The sequence below is a fragment of the Neomonachus schauinslandi genome, chromosome 9 (assembly GCF_002201575.2).
Source record: "Neomonachus schauinslandi chromosome 9, ASM220157v2, whole genome shotgun sequence".
In the NCBI taxonomy this organism is placed as follows: Eukaryota; Metazoa; Chordata; class Mammalia; order Carnivora; family Phocidae; genus Neomonachus; species Neomonachus schauinslandi.
Window position 1 is genome coordinate 32,559,051 of NC_058411.1, and position 25,775 is coordinate 32,584,825.

The window sequence follows — 25,775 nt, forward strand, 5'->3', positions numbered from 1 at the left end:
TCTGCCTTAAGAGAGGGCTCAAATTAGGGAGATTCTTGCTGAATTTCTCATCCTTAAGGAGGCGACCGCCTGGGGATTTGGAGTCGGAATGGGCGTAAAGTTAAGTGGGGAATACGAAAGTACAGTTATGGGTCTGCACTCCGAGCTAATAGACCATTAAGGTTAATTAAATGTTGGATGCCTGTAGAGAGATGGGATCCACCCCTCGGGGAAAGGTGGAACTTCTCAAAAAGAGTAACACCTCAAATCAAACTTAAAACAATAATTAGGGAAGTAAGTCCCGCTTTTCCCAGCCGGGCTAGTAGTTACTAGTTTGTCTAATTATAGTTCCTTCCGTTTCTCCTCATTGTGGTGTGTATTGTTTCTAGGAGGTGCTCCACGACTGAGAAAATTGACAATGTGTTCTGCGTAATTCATCTCTATCTCCCTGCACTCTGTGCTGGGAAAATGCATCATCCATTTGGACAAGAGGAAACTGCTTCTCAGAAGCAACTTTTTGGGTTTTTCTGTGAGTGCCTTCGCAGAGGAGAATGGGAGCTGGCTCAGGCATGTGTACCTCAACTACACCAGGCACAAGGGGATATCCCAAAAAAGGTGGAAGATATTCTTCAGGCGCTGGTGGTGTGTCCAGATCAGCTGAGGTAAGGGATCTCGCTTTATTCTAGGCAGTCACAGGGCAGGAGACACAAGGTCAGTATTTGGGCTCTGGTCTACGTGCCTCTCTCACCTACCCTCTGAAGAATTCTCAGAGGCAGAGTGTATTTCTCATGCTCTGAAAATTTACCTCTCTAATACATGTTTAGTACTTAATCGGTTTGGCCTTCAGTTACCATCTGAAACTACATATAAGCCTGGCCAGCAAAGCGTGCCTGAAACCACCGTTTCTTGATTATTATCATTAAAGTAGATGGTGGAACTGCATTGAAAAGCATTTCCTTTGCCTCCAGAAAAGCAAACCGTGCTCTCTTCTTGCTTATGTAATTGAAGGTATTACAGCTTTAACAAAGGACTGGAAGTCAATTCACTTAAAGTTTTTATTTTGAAATAATTATATAAATATTGTATTGAAAGTTATATAAATAAGTTTTACATTCACAAAATGCAAAAAAAAATACAGAGTACCTTTTCCACAGCTTCTCCCAATTGTGATATCTCATATACATATTGTACAATATCAAAATCAGGAAATTTGACATTGGTACATTTCTGTTAACTAGACTATAGACCTTATTAAGTTTTCACCATTTTTTTAATGTGTATTTGTTTTTATGTATGTAGTTCTATGCAGTTTTATCCAGGTACAGATTCATGTAACTACTACTAAAATCAACATACAGAACTCTTCCATCACCACAAAAGAATTCCCTCACTCCCTGGGAATACCTCTTTGTATTTTGACCCCTCTTTGTACCCTAGCAAGCACTGTTCTCTATCTGAATTTCTAATGAAGCTCTTCCTGGCAGTGCTATTAACAACCAGTGGTATAACAATTAAATGTGCTGTCTAGTCTCTCCTTCACTTTTTTTTTTTACTTTGACAGCTATGTTGTATTGTATGAACACACATATAGAGACTTAGGTGATTCTTTTTTCCCTTTATTTTTTTTCATTTGGGTTCTAGCCAGTTTCTGTCTAAATTACTAACTTCAAAGAAAGCCTTATGAATTTCTATACCCCTGTTTTCAGCATAGAGTTAAAAATAAATTTTCATGAAGTTCCTTTTTTTTCTTTAAGACTACTTGATTCAGTTTCTATTTTCAAGAATATACTTTAGGGAGCCTTGCTTTTATGGTTTTCTATGAATGTTATTTCGTTTAAAAATAATAAAGACTAGATAGGGAGCTGGAGGTAGGGGTGCGATATTTTTTCCTCTTTTTTTTTTTTAAATGAAAGCTGCTGACCCTGTTCTGGTTCTAGTTTTATTGATTTATCATAATATTGAAAATTTCTCATTAGGACAATGTCTTCTTGCCTGTTTAGGTTTAAAACAGACTGAACAGTGACGGGCGCCTGGGTGGCTCAGTTGGTTAAGCGACTGCCTTCGGCTCAGGTCATGATCCTGGAGTCCCTGGATCGAGTCCCTGGATCGAGTCCCGCATCAGGCTCCCCGCTCAGCAGGGAGTCTGCTTCTCCCTCCGACCCTCCCCCCTTTCATGCTCTCTCTTTCTCAGTCTCTCTCTCTCAAATAAATAAATAAAATCTTTAAAAAAAAAATAAAATAAAAATAAAAATAAAACAGACTGAACAGTGAAATCTCAATCTTGGGTCACAAAAGAGTAAAGGTCAGTAGAAACTCTTCGTTTAGAAATTCTTTCTTTTCACATTTTTCAGATGTGGACAGGACATCAGCCCTCAAAGATTAGCCTGGGTCTGGTTTCTTGTACTGGAAAAATGGTTCTCCCAGGAAAAGGTAAGCAGATTTATATTTCAAATTTTTTCCTGAGGCCAGGACTGAGAACTTGGAAGTAGCTAAAGATTTCCTTTTCATCTGTTACTTCCTTTATTATGAGGTTTGTCATATTCCCTTCTCAGTATCGACAGTAAGAATGGCATAAATTTTTATTGCTGTCTCCTTACCTAAATTTATTCATTCATTTACTAACGTACATTGGCATGTAATACCATTTAAGGTGATATCATTTTGTTAAATACCATTGTGAGTCTTGTGCCTGAACAGAACTTTGCAAAACCAAGTGAAAATGACAAAATAGCAAATAAAAGTATGAATCTCATAATACTCAAGTAATGGAGAATGGGCTGAGCTGAAACCTGGTTGTTCTTCCAAAAATCTCATTTTAATTAGTCCAGTACAGTGAATACTTATAGATTTAAACCTCATTGATTAAGAGTTTAATAATCCACATGAATTAAACTAAAAGTTACCAAATATAAAAACAGAGTGAGCAAATTAATAGTGGAAGAAAACTTATAACAAAGTGCTTTTTAAAAAAAAGGTTGCCATTAAAAGCCTTTTTAGAAGTATGTGATAATTATCAGAAGTTGATATCCATTAGAGGAATTTCTCTGAGACAATTTTGTATTAAGCCTCAGACTTCAAGATTTAAGTGAGGAACCTCTGACCCAGAAGAGAAGTGACTAGCCCAGGGACACACAATAAAGTTAGTTGGAAGAACTAAGGCTAGAACCAAGATCTTCTCACTTTGAGTCCCTAGTCTGCTAGTTTTTCCACCTCAACATTATTTGAGGTAGAACTTAAAGAAATCATAAATTCTGTTCTGTAAATGTCTATAATTCAGCCTAATTTTCTTCTTTACTCCCCTCTGTCATCAGAATTAATTTTGCCTCCAGTTCCAGTTTTGCTTGATACTTCACATAGCTGTTAAAAAATAACAGAAATTCCTAATCTAAATGTACCTCATATCCAGGTTTTTGGCAGTGTCTAAAAAAAAAAAAAAAAGACCAAAAAAATAACAAAAAGGCTAGTAGGAGAGGGAAGAAAGAGAAGCAAAATTTTTAGATAACCCCAGGATGATTGAGTTAGCTGTAGTTTCAGATCTAAAAGGGAAAACTTGAATTAAAATCTTCAAAGAGAAAAAGAAAAACTGTCTGTTGTTACTGACTAAAAGTTTTTCTAGTCCAAACATGGAATTTGTCAAACCAGAGGAACTTTCCCCTCACTGAAAGGTATTTGCCTACTTCGTGGCTGCCTTTTTTTTTTTTTTTTTTTTTTTTTTTGAGATTGATTTCTTTATTTTAGAGACAGCAGTGGGGGTGGGCAGAGAGAGGGAGAAAGAGAATCCTAAACAGGCTCCACATGGAGGCCCTGAGATCATGACCTGAGCCAAAATCAAGAGTTGAATGCTTAATTGAGTGAGCCACCCAGGTGCCCCATTCATGGCTGTTTTGTTGCTTATTTTCTGTACAGTTGGTCAACCAGACCAGGTGGTTGATTTCACTTCCATGGCTCCTTAGCACAAACTAAGAGTTGTTCTTGTTTTTCCCAATATCAAAGACCATTTAGTCTTCAGGCTTCCGTGCCTCAGTTATTTTAAACAGTTGTGGGAATGTTTTAAACTTTAAGCAAGGACCCCAGAGACTTAACTCTTAAAAGGACTAAGATTGCAACTCTTACAAGCACTTAGAGTAGTTCCACAAGGCCAGTCGCTAATCCAGAGTGGCCTTCATCTTTTAGGGGACTTGCTAGCTGCCTCTTTTTCCAATCTCCCAACTTCTGCCAAAAGCTTCGTTTTTATTTTTTTTAAGATTTTATTTGACAGAGCACAAGCAGAGGGAGAGAGAGGGAGAAGCAGGCTCCCCGCTGAGCATGGGGGACTCAATCCCAGGACCCTGGGATCATGACCTGGGCCGAAGGCAGCCGCCTAACTGACTGAGCCAGCCAGGCATCCCCAAAAGCTTCCTTTTTAATTATAAGTTGAAACAGTGATTCCATTTTCCCTTTTCTTCATCCTCTTTTGCCTTCTGCCTTTTTATCTTGCAGTGATTTATCTCTACATGTGGAAGCATGTGTGCAAAGATTTAACTGCAGAGATGTTCACTGCCATGCTGCTTCTAATAAAGGAAAACTGGAAACAACTCCCATGTCCACAGTACAGGACTGGCTAATCTATTTGTAAAACACTATGCCACTATTAAAATTATGTAGTAAATGAACTTTTGGTGACATGGAGGGATGTTCATACTCTGCTACATGAAAAAACACTTTAGAGAACTATGGATTTGGGATGCATGAATAGAAATGATCTGGATGCCCTTGGACCACAGTATTAATAGAAGCTGTCTTTTAGTGGGAAGATTTGGGGGTTGTAGGTGTGTGTTTTCACTTGCCTATTTCTGTGTTCTAATTTTTTTACATTGAACGTGCTTTGCTTTGATAGTAAGATCTGTGCTTAGAAACATGGAACAAATTCTTCCCTGTTTTAGAAATGTTAGTCATTTATGACCCTGCACATGCATAAAGCAGCTTCACCAGTAACATAATTACAAACTAAGGAGTCTTTAGGATTCTAGATTAAAGTCCTAATATCTTAACCAGACTTTGTTCTTTATCAGGGGCCTGCTGTCTGGACATCTATTCCTTCCTCTTAGTCCTTAGTTGAAGCATTTAACTTTTAGCTTTCCAGCATGAATTTTCTCCACTGACTTCTAATCACTAGCATTGTATAAGCACTCAGTTGGCATAGGTGCATTAGGCAAGGATGTGGTAAGAAGAAATAGGATTTTGTACCGAGAACATACTAGATCGTGTTAGCCTCTGATACCGTGAATGGCACATGAATAGAGAAAGTGGGCTCTTGTGTTCTAACTACCCCCCCCCACACACACACACACACACGCACACAGTCTTGCAGGTGCTTCTTGCTTGAGATAGGAGACCTTTCAATAAAATATGATCCCTGGAGCCTTTAATCAGCCATGTGATTTACAGGTGTCTTTAATTTAAAGCAGTGGTGGGGTGCCTGAGTACCTCAATCAGGTAAGCATTGGACTCGATCTCAGCTCAGGTCTTGATCTCAGGGTCATGAGTTCAAGCCCCGCATTGAAAATAAATAAAATTTAAAAAAATTAATAAAAAATTAATAAAATAAATAAAAAATAAAGTAGTGTTTGTTAGGATTAGTCCTTGATTTTACTCTTATTTGTATTTGTGTCTGGAGAAGGGGAAACTATAGTTTTAAGAACCAGGTGAAGGGAAGTTATTGTGAAACAAGCAGGTCCAGGAAGAGCCAGGGGCTCTCTCTTTCCTTCCATCAGTCTTCTCTGATGGCATGTCTCATTAACAAATATTTGGTAGATCACTTTTTCTTTTTCATGCTTGAAATAATTAAAAAATACTTCCTAACCATTTCATCGTTAGTAAAATATATGCTCAAGTCACAGGTTTGTTTGATTTAGAGATTAAATGAAATTTTTTAAATGTGTGAGAATATGACACACAGTATCTGGCACATAATAACCATTAGATCCCTTCCTCTTTTGTTTTCCAACTTATAATGAATACCAAAAACCAGGGTTTGGACCAAAAGAGGATCAAGTGGGCCGTACCCTCCCAGGCTTACTCATAAGTGGGTGTTTGGACACTGGAAGGGAGATTCTTGGAAAAAGACTTCATGTGAATGTCTTTAATTAGCCGGTGGCCAGGTCATGAAGAAAATCAGTACCAACCCTCAGAGCATATCTTAGGCACTTAAGTACAGATATAGTTAAGACATAGTTCGAATCTGCCCCCAGAAGGTTATTGTGAGGATTATCACATTCAATGCACCTGTTAAAGAAGAGGTATTCAACAAATACTATTTCTTTCTCCCTTTATATTCTCTGTGATACAGTGGTGAATGTATGCATCCAAGTTTAGCTGTTTTTGTTTATAAAGAAAAGTATCTCGGGGTGCCAGGGTGGCACTGTCAGTTCAGCATCCGACTCTTGGTTTCAGCTCAGTTCATGATCTCATGGGTCGTGAGATCGAGCCCCATGTTAGGTTGTGAGCTTAGCGGGGAGTCTGAAGATTCTCTCCCTCTGCCCCTCTTCCTCCTTGCACGCACTCTCTCAAATAAATAAATCCTTAAAAAAAAAAGTATCTGAAACATATCCAGGAATTTAGTGGTTAAAGGTACTTTATCTTAGAGCAACAGCAGGAATAAAACTAACTGGAGAGAAATACTTTCTTATTATTTGTTAACTAAAGCATATGCCTAATCTCTATCCTTCTTACGATTCTTCTAGAAATTACTCCCAAGTGTTTTCCGGAGAAAGCTTGAGTTTCTGTTATTATCAGAAGATCTCCAACGTGATATTCCAGAGGACATCCTCAAGGTGAGAGAGGGCTTGGGAGCCATCTGCCCAGGGTTGCAGTCACTCAACAAGCTCAGCTTCTCCGCATGAGGTTGGCTATGTTCTCAGACCAGACCAGGCTAGGTGGAGCTTCCTCTGAGGAGAGTTCAGAATTATAATAAACTTAACCTGATTTTAGAATTCTTAGAGTTGGATTATCTAGAAGTTCTAAGTATAACTGGGGATTGAAGTTTTTTTCATTCCACGTAAAAGGAAGACTTAACTTAGATTTAAGCTTAGTATTTGAATTTTTCACCACTGTATCACAGAGAATATAAAGGGAGAAAGGAAATAGTATTTGTTGAATACCTCTTCTGTAACAGGTGCATTGAATGTGATAATCCTCACAACAACCTTCTGGGGGCAGATTCGAACTATGTCTTAACTATATCTGTACTTAAGTGCCTAAGATATGCTCTGAGGGTTGGTACTGATTTTCTTCATGACCTGGCCACCGGCTAATTAAAGACATATTAACAATAGGATTTAAGATAGGGACTTTTCGCTTGTATTAGGTCAAGACCCTGTGACCATCTTGGAGGCAGTTAATGAAGAAGCATCCCTGAGCACTGTCCATAGGCATGGTGCTAAAGCATGGGAAATCACCTACTTCCCTATCCTCTTTTCTCCCTCTACCCCAACTCTGCAAACAAATTATAGGCTATAGAGCTTCTTGCCTTCCAAGGCTTACCATCTAGTCAGGGAGAAAAGACAAATACACACTTGCCACAATTATGGATTAAACCAGATGGTACTAATTTTGAGCACTTTCAAAGCCCAATAAAGAGGGAGAGTCGTGTGGGTTGGAGGTGTTGGGGAAGGTTTTCAAGGATGAGGAATGGGCTATACCTCAAAGGATGGCTAGGATTTAGAGCAGAGGTTAAAAAATAGCGTGTAATATTCTCTAAAAGTTGAATTTAAATGCCATGGGAGTGGGCATCATGTCTCATGCCCATTTGTTACCTGCTTGGTCTTTGAAGTTGCAGCCCCTGATTTAGATCCACAGTGCACATTTTGGAGGCGGTGAGGGGGGCCTAGCTTGAGAATGGAGCCCTTGGGCAGTTGAGTTCTCTCTTTGCCTCCATCTCTTCATTTGTAAAATGAGGATAATAGTAGTGTCTTCCTCTTAAGGTTGTTGTAAGGGTTAATTAATTTTTCTGTGTAAAGGACTTAGCATGAAGTAACTACTACGAAGTGTTTGCTACTGCTACTGTTATATACACACTCATACTGAAAAGAGGAAAACATCAAGCATATAAGTGATAACATCCTAGACATGCTCACCGTGGATCCCTTGCTTCATCCTCTATTTAGGAGTTATACGAAGCCTTGGCACAAGATACAGGAAGCCCTGTGCTTGATGGAAATCAGAGGCAGGAGAGCTGGACCCCTCGGCTCAGCTCAGAAGCTGTCTCTGTGCTCTGGGATCTTCTGAGGCAGGCTCCCCAGCCAGCACAGGCCCTGCTGGAACTCCTGCTTAGCAAGGACGATGCCACTGGCCTCTGTGGCTGGTCTCTGCAGAAGGCACTGGTGGACCTCATTCGAAGGGCACTTGGAGCTGTGCAGGGCCCCATTGTTGGGCCCGCTGGTATAGTTGATGCCATCTATGGAGCCCTGCAGAGTCTACGTTGCCCTGCAGAGCCATTCAGGGTTGAGCTGCGTCTCCTGTGTGAGGAACTACTGGAGGCCTGCAGGGCTGAGGGGAGTCCCCTGCGGGAGGAGCAGGTGCTCAGCTGCCTGCTACACAAGGCTGGACGGAGCCTGGTATCCCTGTACGGCCATACCTATGCAGAGAAGGCCACAGAAAAGCCAGTGAAGGCCATACCCTCGGGAAAAGGTATGTTCCCTTTGCTGCTTCTCCTTGCATGTTAGTAATTCCACTGTGTCCAAACTCTGAAGTTCCTCTAGGCTGGTGCCTTCCAAGTTGCTCAGGAAATCTAGTGGAGAGGCTAAGCAAAAATGGTAAGGTATTCTTTCATAGAAGTACAAATTTTGTAGTCCAAGATGGAATGATGGAAAAAATAATAAAGTAATAGCAATACCTGGAAAGAGCTTTTCAGAAGCTACTAAGAGAAGTAAAAGTGCCTTTAAGATACAAGTGTAGAAGAGCACCTGGGTGGCTCAGTCGGTTAAGTGTCTGCCTTCGGCTCAGGTCATGATCCCAGAGTTCTGGGATCAAGCCCTGCATCAGGCTCCCTGCTCCACAGGAAGTCTGTTTCTCCCTCTCCCTCTGCCTGCCATTCTGCCTACCTGTATCTCTCTCTTAAATAAATAAAATCTTCTAAAAAAAAAAAAAAAAGATCAAGTGTAGAAAACCTGGCTTAACTTTTTAAAAGAGTGAACTCTCACATCTGTTGATTTTTTGAATGGGCCTTAGCTTAGGAAAGAAGATCTCCCTGTTCCCCAGTAACCTTGTCTGGTTTGATTTTTTTTAGTCTCCCCCGAACATCTAGATCCTGAGCAGGCAATGCTAGCCCTGTTCTCCAATCCTGACCCAACCCAGGCTTGGAAATCAGCCTATTTCTACTGCCTGAGCAACAGCAAGCATTTCCTCGAGCAGATCCTGGTAAATTAAACTTATTCATTCTCCATCACAGAAGTACCCAGGGATTTTCTATAGGCTTTTTCATTTCTCATTTCTCTCTGACTCATTTATCCAACACAAAGCAGTCTAATTAGTGGTGAGTCATTTGGTGTGTCCATCCCGCAGTCCCAGGGGAAAAAAGGTCCTGAGAACCATTATCATTCATAATTAGAACTGCTCTCATTTTATATATGCCCTTTGGCAGGAACTAAGATGTTAGATACGTATAAGCTTTCTGGATGGTGTGCGGAAGAAAAGACAGTGGCAGCAATATGTTGCGTAGCTGACGGGGGACTTTAATGACTCTAACCTCCGTCCCGACCACAACTGAGCTTTAATTTAAGTCAATAGATACTTATTAACCTCATCCTGTGTGCCATGTACTGTGCTAGGAGCTGGGGTTACAACAGAAGTCAGTCCCTGCCTTCAGAGAGCTTACAGTCTAGTGTTTCTGTGAACATTTTGCACTCAACTGGCCACTCCTGTCGTTATCTGACATCTCCCTGCTTTACTAAAAAGCTTCCTACCCTAACAAGCCGCAGGTCCACCTAACTGTCTACAGCAGCCTCCATTGGCTTGCAGGTGACGGCATTAGCACTGCTGAAAGAGGAAGACTTCCCAAGTCTTGGCTGCCTACTAGACAGAGAATTCAGGCCTCTCAGTCGACTGCTTGTGCTCCTGGGCTGGACGCACTGCCAGAGCCTAGCATCAGCCAAGAGGCTGCTCCAGACACTCCACGGGGTCCAGGTAACTCTCGCTCTGCAGGGTGAGCTGCTCCAGAAGTAAGTTGCTGTGGGGCTTCGAGGTGAGGCAGAATGCAGGGTCCTGAAGTCGGTCACAGTCTGACACCAGGTGCCTCAGCCACATCTCTTTCTTCTCCCATATCAACACAGGACCAAGGCTGTGACAAGCTCCTCAGGGATGCCTGTGATGGGCTGTGGGCTCACCTCGAGGTCCTGGAGTGGTGTATACAGCAGAGCAGGTACAGGCCTGTGTAGCCAGCCCCCTTCCCACCCCTGGGCACACTTGACCCCATGCTTCACGCATGTACCATTTCAGGCCACCTTCCACATAGATATTTGAGTCGACAGCATTGACCTGCAACTAATAATCATTCCAGCTATTAAACCAGGAAAGGAACATAAATGATGATCATCTTTGCCATAGCCATAAGGTTATACCTAGAGAATAATTTGAGGATGACAGTGATAAATGGAACAAAAGCTCGCATTTCCTGAGCACTTTCTATATGCCAGACATTGCTGTGAGCCCTTTCAGTGGATGATTTCACTTAAGCCTCAAAATAATTCTGTGAGATAGGTGTCAATATTGTCCTCATTGTGAAGATGGGACAGCTTAAGCCCAGAGGAGTTAAATCACATGCCTAAAGTGACACAGCTAGTAAATGTCCATATTCTTAGTCATGTGTTATCCTGGATCACAGATTTATGCGACAACTGCCTTTTGCACTGTGTACAAGGCTGTGCTTCCCCAATAACTTAGCCTTAGGTCTTCCCCAGATCTGGGTTCGTGTTTTGTTCTTCACCCACTTCACTGGCACTTCCTGAGTAGGCAGAAGCGGGGGGTGAGGAGGGTGCTGTTTACTCAAATCAGAGAACTTAGCCAGGAAGAGTATGGAAATTGGGAAACCTAATCTGGGCCCTTCCTAGGTCCTTTCTAGACAAGTAGAGCTGACTTGATGGATGTACTTTCCTAATGGTAAACAAGTGCTCTGCTCTATCCCAAACCAACTAGAAGTTGGTGTTGAGGGAAGTGAAACCTGTAGTGTCATGGGCCAGAGAGAAAAGAACAAGAGGGAATCGAGATGGGTTTTTCAGAGTCAGATAAAAACTGACTCTCTTCCAACCTCTCAATTTTGCCTTTCAGCAACCCCATACCAAAGAGAGATCTCTTGGGTCATTTACATGGTGGAGACAGCCACTCCGTGCTCTACTCTCTCCATCACCTTACCAACCTTCCAGCCCTAAGGGAGGAAGATGTTCTCAAGCTCTTACAGAAGGCGCCAGCCAAGGACCCCCAGCAAGAGCATGGTGAGTTGGCAAGGAATGACTTGGGCAAGATGCCCTTTTAGGACAATCCTGCACCAGTTTCTTTCAGCGCAAGATTTATGTAGATTTGATCTGTCAAGGTGGGTGGTCCAACAGGTGCCCACTAGATTATCACTGTTTGCCCCAATCAGATTATGGGTTGTAGAGACACTCCTCTCCTTTCTTGGTGAGGTATAGGGAATCCTATGAGAAGAGGCCCATAGGAACTTTCATCCTCCTGGAACTTTCTCAGGAACCACTCATATACCTTTATCCCAATGAAGCAGAATTAGGACCTGCCCTCTGAATTTGCAGCATTGTCATGGGCAGTGTTTATGCAGGTTTTTGGTGAGTCTTCCCATGCTACATAAGCTTCTTCCTAGCACATTCTGTGTTTCCTTTCCCTCCCATCTCTCCTTCATAATCTACTAAATAAAGAAGTTTAGAAGAAAGACTTGCCTAAAACAATAACAAAGCCTTGTTTTAACCTTGGATCTGTGCTTATAACTCAGCTCACTGTTAACAAGCTCTTTTTGCTTTCAAAAATCACATCATAGTACAGTCAGAACACAGGCCAGGGACACCTAGCTTAGAGAGAAACAAATGTTTTCATATGGCAATAGATGTTTCTCAACCTAGATACTGTTTTGATCTATGTATTAAAAGAACCTACTACTAACTGGAAAACCAGTGTTACTACATTCTATATTTTTTTCTGGAAAAGTAGGGAATTTGTTTACCAGATCTCCTAAAGGAACTAGAATTCCCTGTTTTCTACATACAAGTACGAAAGGCTTCCAGAGAAGTATTTTAAATCAAATCCCTGGTGACCCACCAGGACACACGTGGAACTTGACTTGGAAAAGACAGAATAAGAGCAATAATAGGGCTGGGATTAAGCTGACACAAGAGAGGCATCTGGGGTACGAAATTTAAGGAGTCACTCACTCTCAAAGTCACACAAGTGTTTGCAAGTCCTGACCCTGATCAGTAATGCCATGCAGAGGCCAGGAGCATAGAAAAATATTGGTCTTGTTTTTCATATTACCTTGACCTTGGTAAAGCTGAGGCTACTTTCTAAAAGAAGTAATCATGAGGAAGTCTATACATAAACGGGTTTATTGCAACGTAATAGTAGCAAAGCAGCCCTAACTACTGCATGTCCTGCCCTAAAGGAATTCCTAGGGAAGGGATTCATTCAGTAGAACTATATGCAGCCATCAGAAATTTAGTCCATGAAGAAATATAATCAAATGCTTATACTGTAAAAAATACTTAAGAAATAGGAAAATTAAATAGTATATAAAATGTCATTACACTCAACTTAAATACATACTCACATATATATATGCCAAACTGTCAAAGACATTAAACCAGAATGTAACAATTATTGTATTTAGCTGGTAGGATCATGGGTAATATTTCTTTACTTCTTTTTTGCTTTGTTACATTTAGTGCTTCTTTTTTTTTTTTTTTTTTTTGGAGCAGGTTGTCCCTTTTTTAATGCAACAGATTTCTGTATATTTGTATCATGCAACTTTATTGAATTCATTTATCAGTTCTAGTAGGTTTTTGGTGGAATCTTTACCGTTTTCTATATATAGTATCATATCATCTGCAAATAGTGGAAGTTTTACTTTTTCTTTACCAACTTGGATACCTTTTATTTTTTTTTCTTGTATGATTGCTGTGGCTAGGACTTTCCAGTACTATGTTGAATAAAAGTGATAAGAGTGGACATACTTGTCTTGTTCCTGATCTTAGAGTAAAAGCTTTCAGTTTTTCACCATTAAGTATGGTGTCAGCTGTGGGTTTTTCATATATGGACTTTATTATGTTGAGGTATGCTCTCTCTAAACTTACTTTGTTGAGTTTTTATCATAAATGGATGTTGTACTTTGTCAGATGCTTTTTCTACATCTGTTGAGATGATAATATGGTTTTTATCCTTTCTCTTGTTAATGTGATGTATCACGTTGATTGATTTATGAGTATTGAATCACCGTTGCATCCCTGGAATAAATCCTCCTTGATCATGGTGAATACATTTTTTTAATGTATTGTTTTATTTGGTTTGCTATTTTTTTTAAGATTTTATTTATTTATATGAGAGAGAGAGAGAGAGAGCACAGAGAAAGAGTGAGAGGCAGAAGCAGGACTCCCTGCTGAGCAGAGAGCCCGATGTGGGGCTCGATCCCAGGACCCTGAGATCATGACCTGAGCCAAAGGCAGACGCTTAACCAACTGAGCCACCCAGGCATCCCTCAGTTTGCTATTTTCTTGAGGATTTTTGCATCTATGTTCAGCAGAGATACTGGCCTATAATTTTCTTTTTTGTGATATCTTTATCTGGTTTTGGTATAAGGGTAATGCTGGCCTCATAGAATGAACTTGGAAGCTTTTCTTCATTTTCGATTTTTTGGAATAGTTTGAGAAGAATAGGTATTATTAACTCTTCTTTAAATGTTTTGTGGAATTCACCTATGAAGCCCTCTGGTCCTGGACTTTTGTTTTATGATTATTGATTCAGTTCTATTGCTAGTAATGAGACTGTTCAAATTTTCTGTTTCTTCCTGATTTAGTTTTGGAAAATTGTATGTTTCTAGGAATTTATCCATTTCTTCTAGGTTTTCCAATTTGTTGGCATATAATTTTTCATAATCTCTCATAATTCTTTGTATTTCTGTGGTGTCAGTTATTTCTTCTTTTTCATTTCTGGTTTTATTTATTTGAATACTTTCTCTCTCTCGCTCTCTCTTTTTTTTTTTTAATGAGTCTGGCTAAAATTTTATCAATTTTGTTGATCTTTTCAAAGCACCAGCTCCTGGTTTCATTGATCTGTTCTATTGTTTTTTTAGTCTCTATTTCAGTTATCTCTGCTTTAATCTTTATTATTTTCTTCCTTCTACTGGCTTTGGGCTTTGTTCTTTTTTTCTAACTCCTGTAAGTATAAGGTTGTTTATTTGAGATTTTTCCTGTTTCTTGAGGTAGGCCTGTATTGCTGTAATCTCTCTTAAAACAGGTTTTTCTGCATCCCAAAGATTTTGGACTATTATGTTTTCATTTTCATTTGTCTCCATGTTTTATTTCCTCTTTGATTTCTTGGTTGACCTATTCATTGTTTAGTAGCATGTTACTTAGCCTCCATGTATTTGTGTTCTTTCCAGATTTTACCTTGTGATTGATTTCTAGTTTCATACAGTTGTGTTCAGAAAAGGTGCATGATACAATTTCAGTGTTTTTGAATTTATTGAGAATTGTTTGGTGACATAACATGTGATTTATTCTGGAGAATTTTCCATGTGCACTTGAAAAGAGTGTATTCTGCTGCTTTGGGATGAATGTTCTGAATATATCTGTTAGATCCATCTGTTCCAATGTGTCATTCAGAGCCACTGTTTCCTTGTCGATTTTGTGTCCAGTGATCTATACATTGATGTGAGGTGTTAAATCCCCTATTGTTATTGTATTATTGTCGATTTCTTCCTTTATGTCTATTAATAGTTGCTTTATATATTTAGGCACTCCCATGATAGGTGCATAAATATTTACAATTATTCTCTTTTTGGATTGTTCCCTATATCATTATGTAATGCCTTTCTTTGTCTTTTGTTACAGTCTTTGTTTTAAAGTCTGTTTCGTCTGATAAAAATATTGCTACCCCAGCTTTCTTTTCACTTTTATTTGGAAGGTAAATGTTTTTCCATCTCTTCATTTTCAGTCTGCAGATATCTTTAGGTCTGAAATGAGTCTCTTGTAGGCGGCATATAGATGGCTTAAGCAGGCTATATTTTGCTATGGAAGGAATTAAGATCAGATTAAAATGTTAGAGACCCTTTAAAAATTATGGTGCCCTCCTCTCTCCTGACTGACAATCAAAAAAAAATTCTAATGAGAAATTATTAAACAAGTACAAGGAATTTCAACTGAGTTTGTGTTTTTTCCCTTGATGTCTGCTTCAGTGCTTTCTTAAAAATATTAAATGTTTGTAATTTTTGTTGCCTTTGCTCTCATTATTCAGCCTAAATGCATTTTAAGCCTAGCTCCTGGATAATGTGGCACTAGGTAGACTAAATATTAACTTGACATTCTAATTTTTTTTTAAAAAAGGAAAACAGGTACTTTAAGAAATATGAGGGAAAGACTTGACAAATAGCCATGAGGGCCGTAGTGAACAGCCAGGTAGAATGGAGGCGGGTGGGAAAAGGAAACAGAGGCTGTACGTTGATGCTCAATGGAAGCTGGGGCGCAGCCGGGGCGCAGGTCAAACTGACAGCAAGCAGAAATCGGAGCCTGAAGAGCAGTGTGTCTTTGCCTCGGCCGTACTTGCAGCCCCTGCTGGAGAGCCCCGACTCTGAAGTTCTGCCCATTTCTCCACAATTCAGATTCAGCTGAAGCCACAGTCCCTGAGCACCTGAGCCAGTGTCAGAACCTGACACTCTACCAGAGCTTCTGTGCCATGAAGTATGCCATCTATGCCCTCTGTGTGAACTCACACCAGCACTCCCAGTGCCAGGAATGCAGAGACAGTCCCTCAGAGGACCCGGCCTTGGCTGCAGAGCCAGCAAATGATCCTCTCTCCTCCCCAGGTACAGACTTCTCCCTGCCACCCCATCCCTGACATTAGCTGGTAACAGCCTCTCCCAGAGAGTTCTTCATGGGATTGGGAGGTGGCCTTGGTTTTATTACGCCCAGGAATAATTTCATCCATTTGTCAGCCTCCATGAATCAGAACGACATGGAGAAGACATTGCCTAAGTTCTAATGGAGTTTGATCACTTAGTGCAGTGTTTTCCAAATGCTTCTTTTTTAACTACAACCCACAGTGAAAATAGCATTTCTCATCATACTCCTGTTTGCACTTAGGTATATAATTTGCGTGATATGTGTGTGTGTGTGTGTGTGTGTGTGTATAAGAGATACATAAACTAAGTTTTAGGAAACAATACTTAATGCTTCCAAATAGAGCACCCTCTCAATTATTTTTCTGTTCTATTTTATTTTTTTAATGTAGCTCTCTAAGTCAGTGTCATGGGTCACGGCCTACATTATGGAAGAACCTCGTGTTTTATCCTTTCTTTTTTCTTAATAATTTATAATTCCTTAACTTGCCTTCTGTGACTAGGGGTCAGTTATCTCTCCCATGTGGCTTTGGAATAGACCTTCACCTGTTAGCATGGTCATTTCTGACCAGTGAGTATTTCTGAAAGATCTAGGTAGCTCATAATCACGTTTAGTGTAACAGTGAATGAAAATAGAATTGAGGAATAAGGAGTCTCCATGCTGCCTTCATTCCAGGAACTGAAATATGAAGTGCTTGTCAGAGATAAGGAATAGTATTTGTTTTGTTTTGTTTTGTTTTTTAAACTTTTTCTAAAAATTTTTTCCTTTGTTTTAAATTTAATTAACATATAATGTATTGGTTTCAGAGTGATTCATCAGTGTTATGTAACACCCAGTGCTCATTACATCACGTGCCCTCCTTAGTGTCCATCACCCAGTTACCCCTTCTCCCCTGCACCCTCCCCTCCAGCAACCCTCAGTTTGTTTCCTATGATTAAGAGTCTGTCGTGGTTTGTCTCCCTGTCTGATTTCATCTTGTTTTATTTTTTTTTCCTCTTCCCCTATGATGATGAGGAATAATACTTAAAAGCAGAAACAAAATAATGAGTGTTCAGTAAGCTATACTCTTGATTAAGGTAACAAAATCTTTCTGCAAATCATGCAGACATGGCTAAATAGTCTCTTGTTTTGCCTATAACCGCTTCCCTTAGTCGTTAAAAAATAAATGAGTGAAAGTTGTGAGAATGTTTGAGTCTGGCAAGTAGTGTTTCTAATGTTTACATTTTCTCTCTTCTCTTTCTCTGGCCTCTTCTCTTATACGTGCTTCTTTAGGTGCTTCAGATCTCTTCTCAACATACCTAGCCAGATGTCAACAGTATCTGTGCAGTATTCCTGACACTTTATGCCTGGAACTCCTAGAAAACATCTTCTCATTGCTCCTCATCACCTCTGCCGATCTTCACCCAGAGCCTCACCTGCCCGAGGACTATGCTGAGGATGATGACATTGAGGGGAAGGGCCTGTTGGGTTTGAGGTCACCCTCTGAGAGCCCTCAGCACATAGCACAACCTGAGAGAAAGTCAGAACGGGGTTGCCAGGGAGTCCCCAAGAGCCTTGCTTATACAATCCCAAGCTGTCTGAAGACAGAGCCAAAAGACAGTTCCCCAGGGCCCCATGGGCACAGCTTTTTGGACCTAAAGCACTTTACTAGTGGTATCAGTGGGTTTCTGGCTGATGAATTTGCAGTAGGGGCTTTCCTCAGCCTTCTCCAGGAGCAGCTGGATAAACTCAGCAGCCACAATCCCCCTGAGAAGCCAAAGCTGCTAGAAGGCCAGAGCTGCTCGGGAAGCAGAGATGGATCGCAGAGCCGCCTGCACCGGTTTTCCAAGGTTCTCTCTGAGGCCCAGTGGAGATACAAGGTGGTGACAAGCAACCAGGGCTCAGGTGAGAGGAGACAGAGCTGGTGGGTCCCAAAAGTGAGGAAGGGAAAAAAATCCCAGGAATGTGGGAGAGAGCGAGGAGTTATGTGGGAGTCACACCTTAACTCAGGGCATTATCACCATAGCATCCGGTGTCAGAAACCTGTCTCGGAGCCAGTCCAGATCTTCCCCTACCTATTATCCCAACAGGTGGGTCAAATCAAAATTGAACACTCCCATATGACCCATAGTTTGCTGTTTCAGAGGAGCAGCCTTCCCGAAGATACCGGCCCATTGCCACAGGGCATCCAAGTCTCCGCCGGGGGCGTCGGCCAAGAAGGAGCCGGCCAGGTAATCTGAAGAGTTCTCCCCAGTCCTTATTCCGATGCATCAGGCAAGTGGTATGCTGCCACTTGTCTAGTATTTAAAATAAAACACAGGTCCAAACGAACAAACACACACAGGGGATCTAAGATTATCCTAATCCCACTCCCCCAAGGTAGCCTTGCTAATAGTTTCCTTCCAGAAATTCTCATGCAATATAAGCGTATGTCGCATTTTATATATCCGGATGCGTCATACTATATTTAGAACTGTATATACTGAGAACTGTGATTTTGTTTTTTCACTTATAATCTTTTATATATACAGATGTATCATACTATATATTGAGAACTTACTTTTTTTTCTCTTGTAATTTAAAGGCTCCTTAACATTTCCATTGTTATATATACCCTTTTGTGGACATTTAAATTGTTTATGTTTTTTACTATTATAAACAATGCTATAGTAAACAACCTTGTACATATGTCTGGGTATATATACATACGTACATACATACATGTCTGTGTGAATATAGCTATAGACTAAGTCCCTAGCAGTAGAATAGCAAGGTCGAAGATGTATGGATATAAAATATGGGTATTACCAAATTGCCTTAAAAAAGAGGTGGACCGGGATGCCTGGGTGGCTCAGTCAGTTAAGCATCTGACTTTTGATTTCAGCTCAGGTCATGATCTCAGGGTCCTGAGATCGAGCCCCAAGTCATACTCTGTGCTGGGCCTGGAGCCTGCTTAAGATTCTCTCTCTCCCTCTCCCCCTGCCCCCACCGCTACACCTCCAGCACCACCAATACCCCCTACGCCCACCCCCCTAGCACTTCAGAAAGCAGAAAACTTTTCCTCCAGTGCTTTAAATACCATGGTCTTTGCCAGACTGGGTCTTATACTTGGTTCCCTACCTTTTCAAGTATGAGGATACCTTTTTCTATGTCAGAAAATTTTGTGGCCCTCTTTGCACCCTACCACTTTCTGCTCATATTTTATTTTTAATTTTTCAGAATATTGACAGTGCTTAGTAAGCAGATGGGGGTTGCTGACCCCTACAAGTAACTTGAAAGCTCCTGGGGCTCTGAGACCCACAGGTTGGAAACCGCTACTACTCAAATGAGCGTGGGGGCCATTTTAAGCCCACCCTTCACCTTTGGTCTATAGAAACGTGTTTGCTGTAGAAGGAGCGGCAGCAGTAATAGTTACCCATTACCCTTTCGCTCTTAATACCCTTGACTTCAAGCTGACTTCTTACTTTCCACACTATATGGAGTTGAGGGTTGATTCTCTCTCTTCCTCCTAATTCCTTTAGATGGCCGGGCCAGAAGTTCCAATCCATCCCTGGATAGTACAAGTAGTGAGCTGAGCACGAGTACTTCAGGTATGGGGGTCCCAACCAGTTGTCAACTACAAGCAGCTTTGCCGTTATATAGAGTTGCCCTACACCACAGGATAAAATCCCGGACTGAACAGTTTATGCCTGTGTTCAAGAAGTTTGGTTCTAAGAGATACAAGCTTCCAGTTATAAATAAGTCCTGGGGCTATAATACACAGTGTGGTGACTATAGTTAACAGTACAATATTGTATATTTGAAAGTGGCTAAGAGAGTATATCTTAAAAATTCTATCATAAGAAAAAAAATTTGTAACTAGGTGTGATGAATGATGGATGTTAACTTACTGGGATGATCATTTCATTATATATACATAAATCATTATGTTCAGCTAAAACTAATACTAAATGTTATATGTCAGTTATATCTCAATTTGGGGGAAAAAAAAAAAAAGGTTGGTTCTGCAAATGGCCAAATAGATTTCAGCAGGGAAAGGGGGAAGGGTTGTCTCACCATCATGGAGTTACCCATCAGCAGAGAGAAACAGGTGAATAACCCAAAAATGTCGCTTAAGTCTTGTATTCAAAGATAGTAGCATAGGTTTGCCCTTCAATTGAGGAAAAATTAAGCCCCACTTACAGAACTTTTAGAGGAGGACCTTGAAGATAAGAGTTTGGTGGGAGGTGCCAGCAGTATAGTTTTTCCTCAATTTCTATTGCTTCCTTGGCCCCCACAGAGGGAAGTCTGAATGCTACATCTGGAAGGAATGAGCTGGATGTCCGGTTGCAGCCCCAATCTCAAAGTTCACTCATCCCCATGATGTTCTCCCCACCTGAGTCACTGCTGGCATCCTGCATCCTCCGGGGGAACTTTGCAGAAGCCCACCAGGTAAGGAGAGCACCTGTGTGGCAGGTGTTAGCCACCAGGCCATGCCTTGTCCTAGTAAAGAATACTAAGGCAGCCTGTAGCTGTCTGGGCCCTGCTGGGCCTCAGGTAAAGCTAGGTGCATGTGCAGCCAGAGCCTCAGGAGCACCCGAGGGGCCACATCCAGCAGGAGCAACGGGGAAATTTCCATGTTCAAGGCCCATTCCTCAGCATTGTGAATTTTAAGATTCATTCTGGAGATTTAAGCTATTGAATCATTTCTTAACAGAAACAGTGTTGTTTTAACAAGATAAAATATTTAGCCACAGTTCCACCATTGCAAAACAGTGAAATATTTTTGTGTCTTTCCTTGTACTCCTTCTGTGAACACATATGTGTTTTTATATAGTTAAAAATCATGATGCAGACAATTTTTAATAATAACTAGAATGCTAATTCATTATACAAGAAGTATAGGGGACTACCAAACTAGAATGTTCATCATGTTATATAGGAAAAAGCACAAGAAATAGAAGTCAGAAAGACTCTTACCCTCTCTGAAATTCCATATCCTCATTTGAAAATTGCAGTGAAATGTAGTACCTGCTTGTCCTACCTCATGGGAATGTTAAGAGGATATGTACAAGCTGTGAGAAATGCAGGAATCCTCTACTAAAAATTGCTTAAATTTAATGGCATAAAAACCTACTCTTCTGGTTTTTAAAACTCTCTTGGTATTTTTATCACACTTGTGCTGATCCCTTAACACATAGGTCAGAATTTTTCTTTCATTTGAGTTCAGTTGTTCAGGAATAAATTGAGGAGAAATCTAGGTGGTGGAAGAATCTTTGTCCCAACTTCCTCTGATCATTTTGAATCCCAAACTTAAATGATAATGATGATTCTGACCCTCTGTGGGAGAACAGGACCCTTGGCATCCTTTTTACACCCAAATCCAGAGAGGAATTCAGCTGAGACCACCCTCCCCCCACTCCAAGGCTTTATTCCTAAAATCCTCACCTCCTCTTCTTTTCCTAGGACCTTGATCTTCTTTTCTTTTTTTTCTTTCTTTTTTTTTTTCTTTTTTAAAGATTTTATTTATTTATTTAACAGAGAGAGACAGGGAGAGAGGGAACACAAGCAGGGGGCGTGGGAGAGGGAGAGGCAGGCTTCCTGCTGAGCAGGGAGCCCGATGCGGGGCTCGATCCCAGGACCCTGAGATCATGACCTGAGCCGAAGGCAGCCTTAATGACTGAGGCCCCCAGGCCCCCCCTTTTTTTTTTTTTAAGATTTTTTCTTTTCTTTTCTTTTTTTTTTTTTTTATAAAATCCCTATTTTCTTAACCTGGTTATAGAATAAGTCATGAGTATTACAAGAAAATACCAAAAAATATTAACAAGTATTAACCCTATTGTCCAGAACAGCCGATATTAAAGGTTAAGTATATTTTGCCAATATTTTTCCAAGTTATGAATGACTTCTATATAGCCAGAATTATTTTGAATATAAAACCTTATTTAGTGCCTTTTTTTGCATTTGCTTTGTAATTGGTTTTAGTGACCTCACAGTAGTCTGATCGAGTAGGTACATTTGACCATTCCCCTGCTACTCAACATTAGATTCTTTTCAACCTTGTGGATTATCTTGGGCATTAAGTCTTTTGAATTATTTCCTTAAGAAAGTTTCTCATAAAAATTACTAAGTCAAAGAATAAAAACATTTTTAAAGCTTTGTAGATTGTCTTTCAAAAAAAATTGTGGCAGTTCATCCTACCACCACTCCATGAGGGTTTATTTTTACTTTGTCATTGTGATAGATGCAAAGTGGTATTAATGTTACTTAAATTCCCTGGATTACTAGTAAGGGAAAACATTTTTCATCTCTATATTAGTCATACATAATTAGTCATATGCATTTTTTCTTGGAAACTACATCTTTTGCCTATTTTCTTTTGGGGCCGTGGTGGCTTTCTTGCTGACTTTTATGAGTTATTTCTATGTTTGATCTATTCTTCTAACATTAGGTGATCTCACAAGCCTCCAAAGCAGATGTCTCAGGGCCATACTCTAATGTAGGCAAGATCTCATGTCTCTAATTCCCTAACTCAGCAGACCCAGCACAACGCCCAGTCCTCCTCCTCCTGTGACAGGTGGTGTTCATGTTCAACCTGAAGTCCTCGCCCAGCTCGGGGGAACTGATGTTCATGGAGCGCTACCAGGAGGTGATCCAGGAGCTGTCCCGGGTAGAGCACAAGATTGAAAACCAGAACTCAGATGGCGGTAGCAGCACCATTCGAAGAACAGGCAGTGGCCGTTCCACGCTACAGGCCATTGGCAGCGCTGCAGCTGCAGGTGCCACCACAGGTGGTGAGGTAGCTGGGGGAGGAGGGGGCCGGGGGAACAGCCACCCAAATCATAGGTTCCTCATGCAGGTGAGCAAAAATCCAGAGCAGGACACTTGCCTTGAAGAATAGCAGTCTTGACACATGCAGAGTCCATTTCTAGCTGTACCCAACTTCCCTGGCCCCGGTGGTCCCATCCCAGCCACTTGAGCTACTCCATTCAGCTTGTCCTGTGGGATTTAAACTGGAGGGTGTGAACGCCGTGTCCCCCATGTGTTTTGATGGCCACTAGCTTGGGCTTTGGGGAAACGGTTGGGAGTTTATTTCCTTCCTATGTAATTATTCTGGGATAAAGCATATCACTTCACTTTTCTGTAAAGTGAAAAAGTTGTGTATAACACTGATGGCTTAGGATTCACAGGTGTTAATGCCCAACATTGGCTGCACTGCAGAAGCTCATCCTTTCAGGATTTCTTGAAAGTGGAATCCTGCCCCACATTTCTACATCTCTTACTGGTCTAGGCTCCACATATCGAGTACCATCAAACATTGCTCTTTCTACATTCTCCCAGAAGTTTTCTATACCTCTTCAAAAGAATATCTGCACATCTTTTTTGTTTGTAATATAAATGGGTTCTTAACAATTAAGTCCTGTTTTCTACCTTTTTTTTTTTAGTACTGTGTTTTAGAGATTTAGTGATTAGTACATACAAATACACCTCGTTCTTTCTCAACCTACCTTTAGATCCCATTGGGAAGAAGCCCCTGATCATCTTGACCATTTTGAGTTTCTCTGGGTCTGCCTTTCCATAACATTGTTTTGAGGCCATAGAGCAGGCTGTAATGATGGTGCTAATATGTATAGAAGATACCCGGTGCAGAAGGATCGCCAGCTTTTTTTTTTTAAGTAACTACTTTTCAAAATAAAAGTGGTAGTGAGACTCATGTTAACCTCTTGCTTTTTACTCCACTGCTGGGTGTCCAGGGATGGTGTTTTACTCCATCTCTGATGTGACTGACAAGCTACTCAGTACCTCTGGAGAACCCATCCCCACGCTCCAGGAGGACTTTTGGATAAGCAATACCCTGGTGGAGGCCACTGCTCCCCTGAGAGAGGTTCTGGAAGACCTCAGTCCCCCTGCCATGGCTGCATTTGACCTCGCTTGCTCTCAGTGCCAGCTCTGGAAAACCTGCAAGCAGCTCTTGGAAACAGCCGAACGACGTCTGAACATTAGCCTTGAGAGCCGGGGTGAGTGTGCTTCTTTAGCTTTATTCCTTCATCCTCAAATGAAGGGATGGGTTTCTGAGATGCCTTGATAAGTTATAATAAGAAGAAAATGCTTACTAGGGAAGGAAGGGACAGGGAGAAAGAAGTACTAGTTAATTTCCTCATGTCCAATCTGGTGGTTTAAATATAATCTGAGACTCTTACCTTCTTACTAGACTTGGCAATCTGCAATCATTTAGGGAAATTCTTTTCTGGTTTATAGATAAATTCAAGGAAGAAATACATATTCAAAAATTGTATAAATGGAAATTGTGCCTGTAGACTGCATGCCCCTGCCAGAGCGAACCCCACTTAACCGAAAACCTAGAATAGTCTTAAATTTGTAAACCTGGCATAAGGGAATATTTTATGGATCACACTAGAGGGAGGATTGTATCTTGAGGTTAATAGTGTCCCAGAACGTGTATATGGAATTCTTGGAGGAATCCGGTATATGAAGGTAGAGGAATGTGAAGAAAGAATTACGAAAAGTTCCATTCCACCCATCCTTGATACACACACCAAACATTGGAAACAGCACACCTCTCTCAGCAATATGGAGAGAGGAATGGTGAATAGGTTATGATAGGATAGCCCCTCCTAGGCTCAGTGATGCGTTAGGAGAAGTTACAGAACTCAGCATATAGTCATACTCACGGCTAAAATTTATTTCAGCAAAAAGATATCCAGCAAAATCAGCCAAGGGAAAAGGCTCATGGGATAAAGTCTGAAGGAAACCAGGCACAGCTTCCAAGAGTCTTCTCCCTGTGGAGTCACACAGCGGTGTGCTTAATTCCTCCAGCAGTAGTTGTGACAAGTGTGTACAAGGATGCTCGTCAGAGACTCAGTGCCCAAGGCTTTTATGGGGGGGGCCATCTCTGCCCAGCATGTACCAAAATTCTAGACTCTCAAAAGGGAAGCAGGTGTTCAGCCTAAACCACATTGTACACAGTTTAGGCACAGCGGGCCACTCTCATCACTTACGGCATGTTTTGTATCAATGTCAGAAACCATTTACCAGTCAGGTTTGCAGCTGCCAACCAGTGGCAACCTGGCAAGCAAGCCTTTCTAAGGATAGCAGTCACAGGCCTGCTGTGGTACCTCTTTTCTGCACACCTCTACAAATCACTTCTGAGCTGTTGGTTAAAATGTCCTTTAATGTTCACATAGTCATAAGAAAGTATACTGTGGCATATGCAGTGTTGTTTTTATCACACAATTTCCCTCCCCCTCATCTAGAATTCATATTTGAAGATGAAAGGAGATATTATTCAGATTGAATGGCTGAATAGCCAAAATGGCTTCATGTCAATCAGTTAGGAATTAATTTAGTAGCTATTGTGTTTCCAGATTATCTGAAGTATAGGGGGTACAGGAGAGATATAAGGAATAATCTTTGTCCATAAAGTTGTTCGTAGTCTAGTCAGGGTGTCAAGATGCCACTTTAAGCAAAGAGAGAAAACAGATATGATCCCAGCTCACGTTCTCAGCTGAGGACACAACCAGGGCAAATTCACAAGAAGTGATTGGCTTGGGACAGCAGTTCCATAGGAGTGCCAGAGATTCTGGGTCTGCTGCTATTGGCAGCGGAGGCATCATGCCGGAGCTAGCTCTGGAACCTCGGGCACGGAATAAGCCAGGTTAAGCTGGTGTGACCCAAAACGGCAAAGTATACATTTCCTCCTTAACATTGAAGATGATAAAATTTTACAAGTAA

At 41.0% G+C, this 25,775-nt stretch overlaps 1 protein-coding gene across 1 annotated transcript in view; it reads left to right on the forward strand.

Moving 5' to 3' along the window:
* ZFYVE26 (zinc finger FYVE-type containing 26) overlaps window positions 1-25,775 on the forward strand; it is a 63,683-nt gene that overhangs the window by 285 nt on the left and 37,623 nt on the right. The window contains exons 2-16 of the mRNA XM_021679733.1: window positions 369-641; window positions 2,331-2,409; window positions 6,702-6,791; window positions 8,124-8,646; window positions 9,245-9,375; window positions 9,976-10,140; window positions 10,287-10,375; window positions 11,281-11,444; window positions 15,827-16,030; window positions 17,337-17,948; window positions 18,188-18,274; window positions 19,565-19,633; window positions 20,323-20,474; window positions 22,600-22,801; window positions 23,777-24,040. Coding sequence (XP_021535408.1) covers window positions 448-641; window positions 2,331-2,409; window positions 6,702-6,791; window positions 8,124-8,646; window positions 9,245-9,375; window positions 9,976-10,140; window positions 10,287-10,375; window positions 11,281-11,444; window positions 15,827-16,030; window positions 17,337-17,948; window positions 18,188-18,274; window positions 19,565-19,633; window positions 20,323-20,474; window positions 22,600-22,801; window positions 23,777-24,040 — 3,025 coding nt within the window. The 5' untranslated portion in view covers window positions 369-447. The remainder of the gene's footprint in view (window positions 1-368; window positions 642-2,330; window positions 2,410-6,701; window positions 6,792-8,123; window positions 8,647-9,244; window positions 9,376-9,975; window positions 10,141-10,286; window positions 10,376-11,280; window positions 11,445-15,826; window positions 16,031-17,336; window positions 17,949-18,187; window positions 18,275-19,564; window positions 19,634-20,322; window positions 20,475-22,599; window positions 22,802-23,776; window positions 24,041-25,775) is intronic.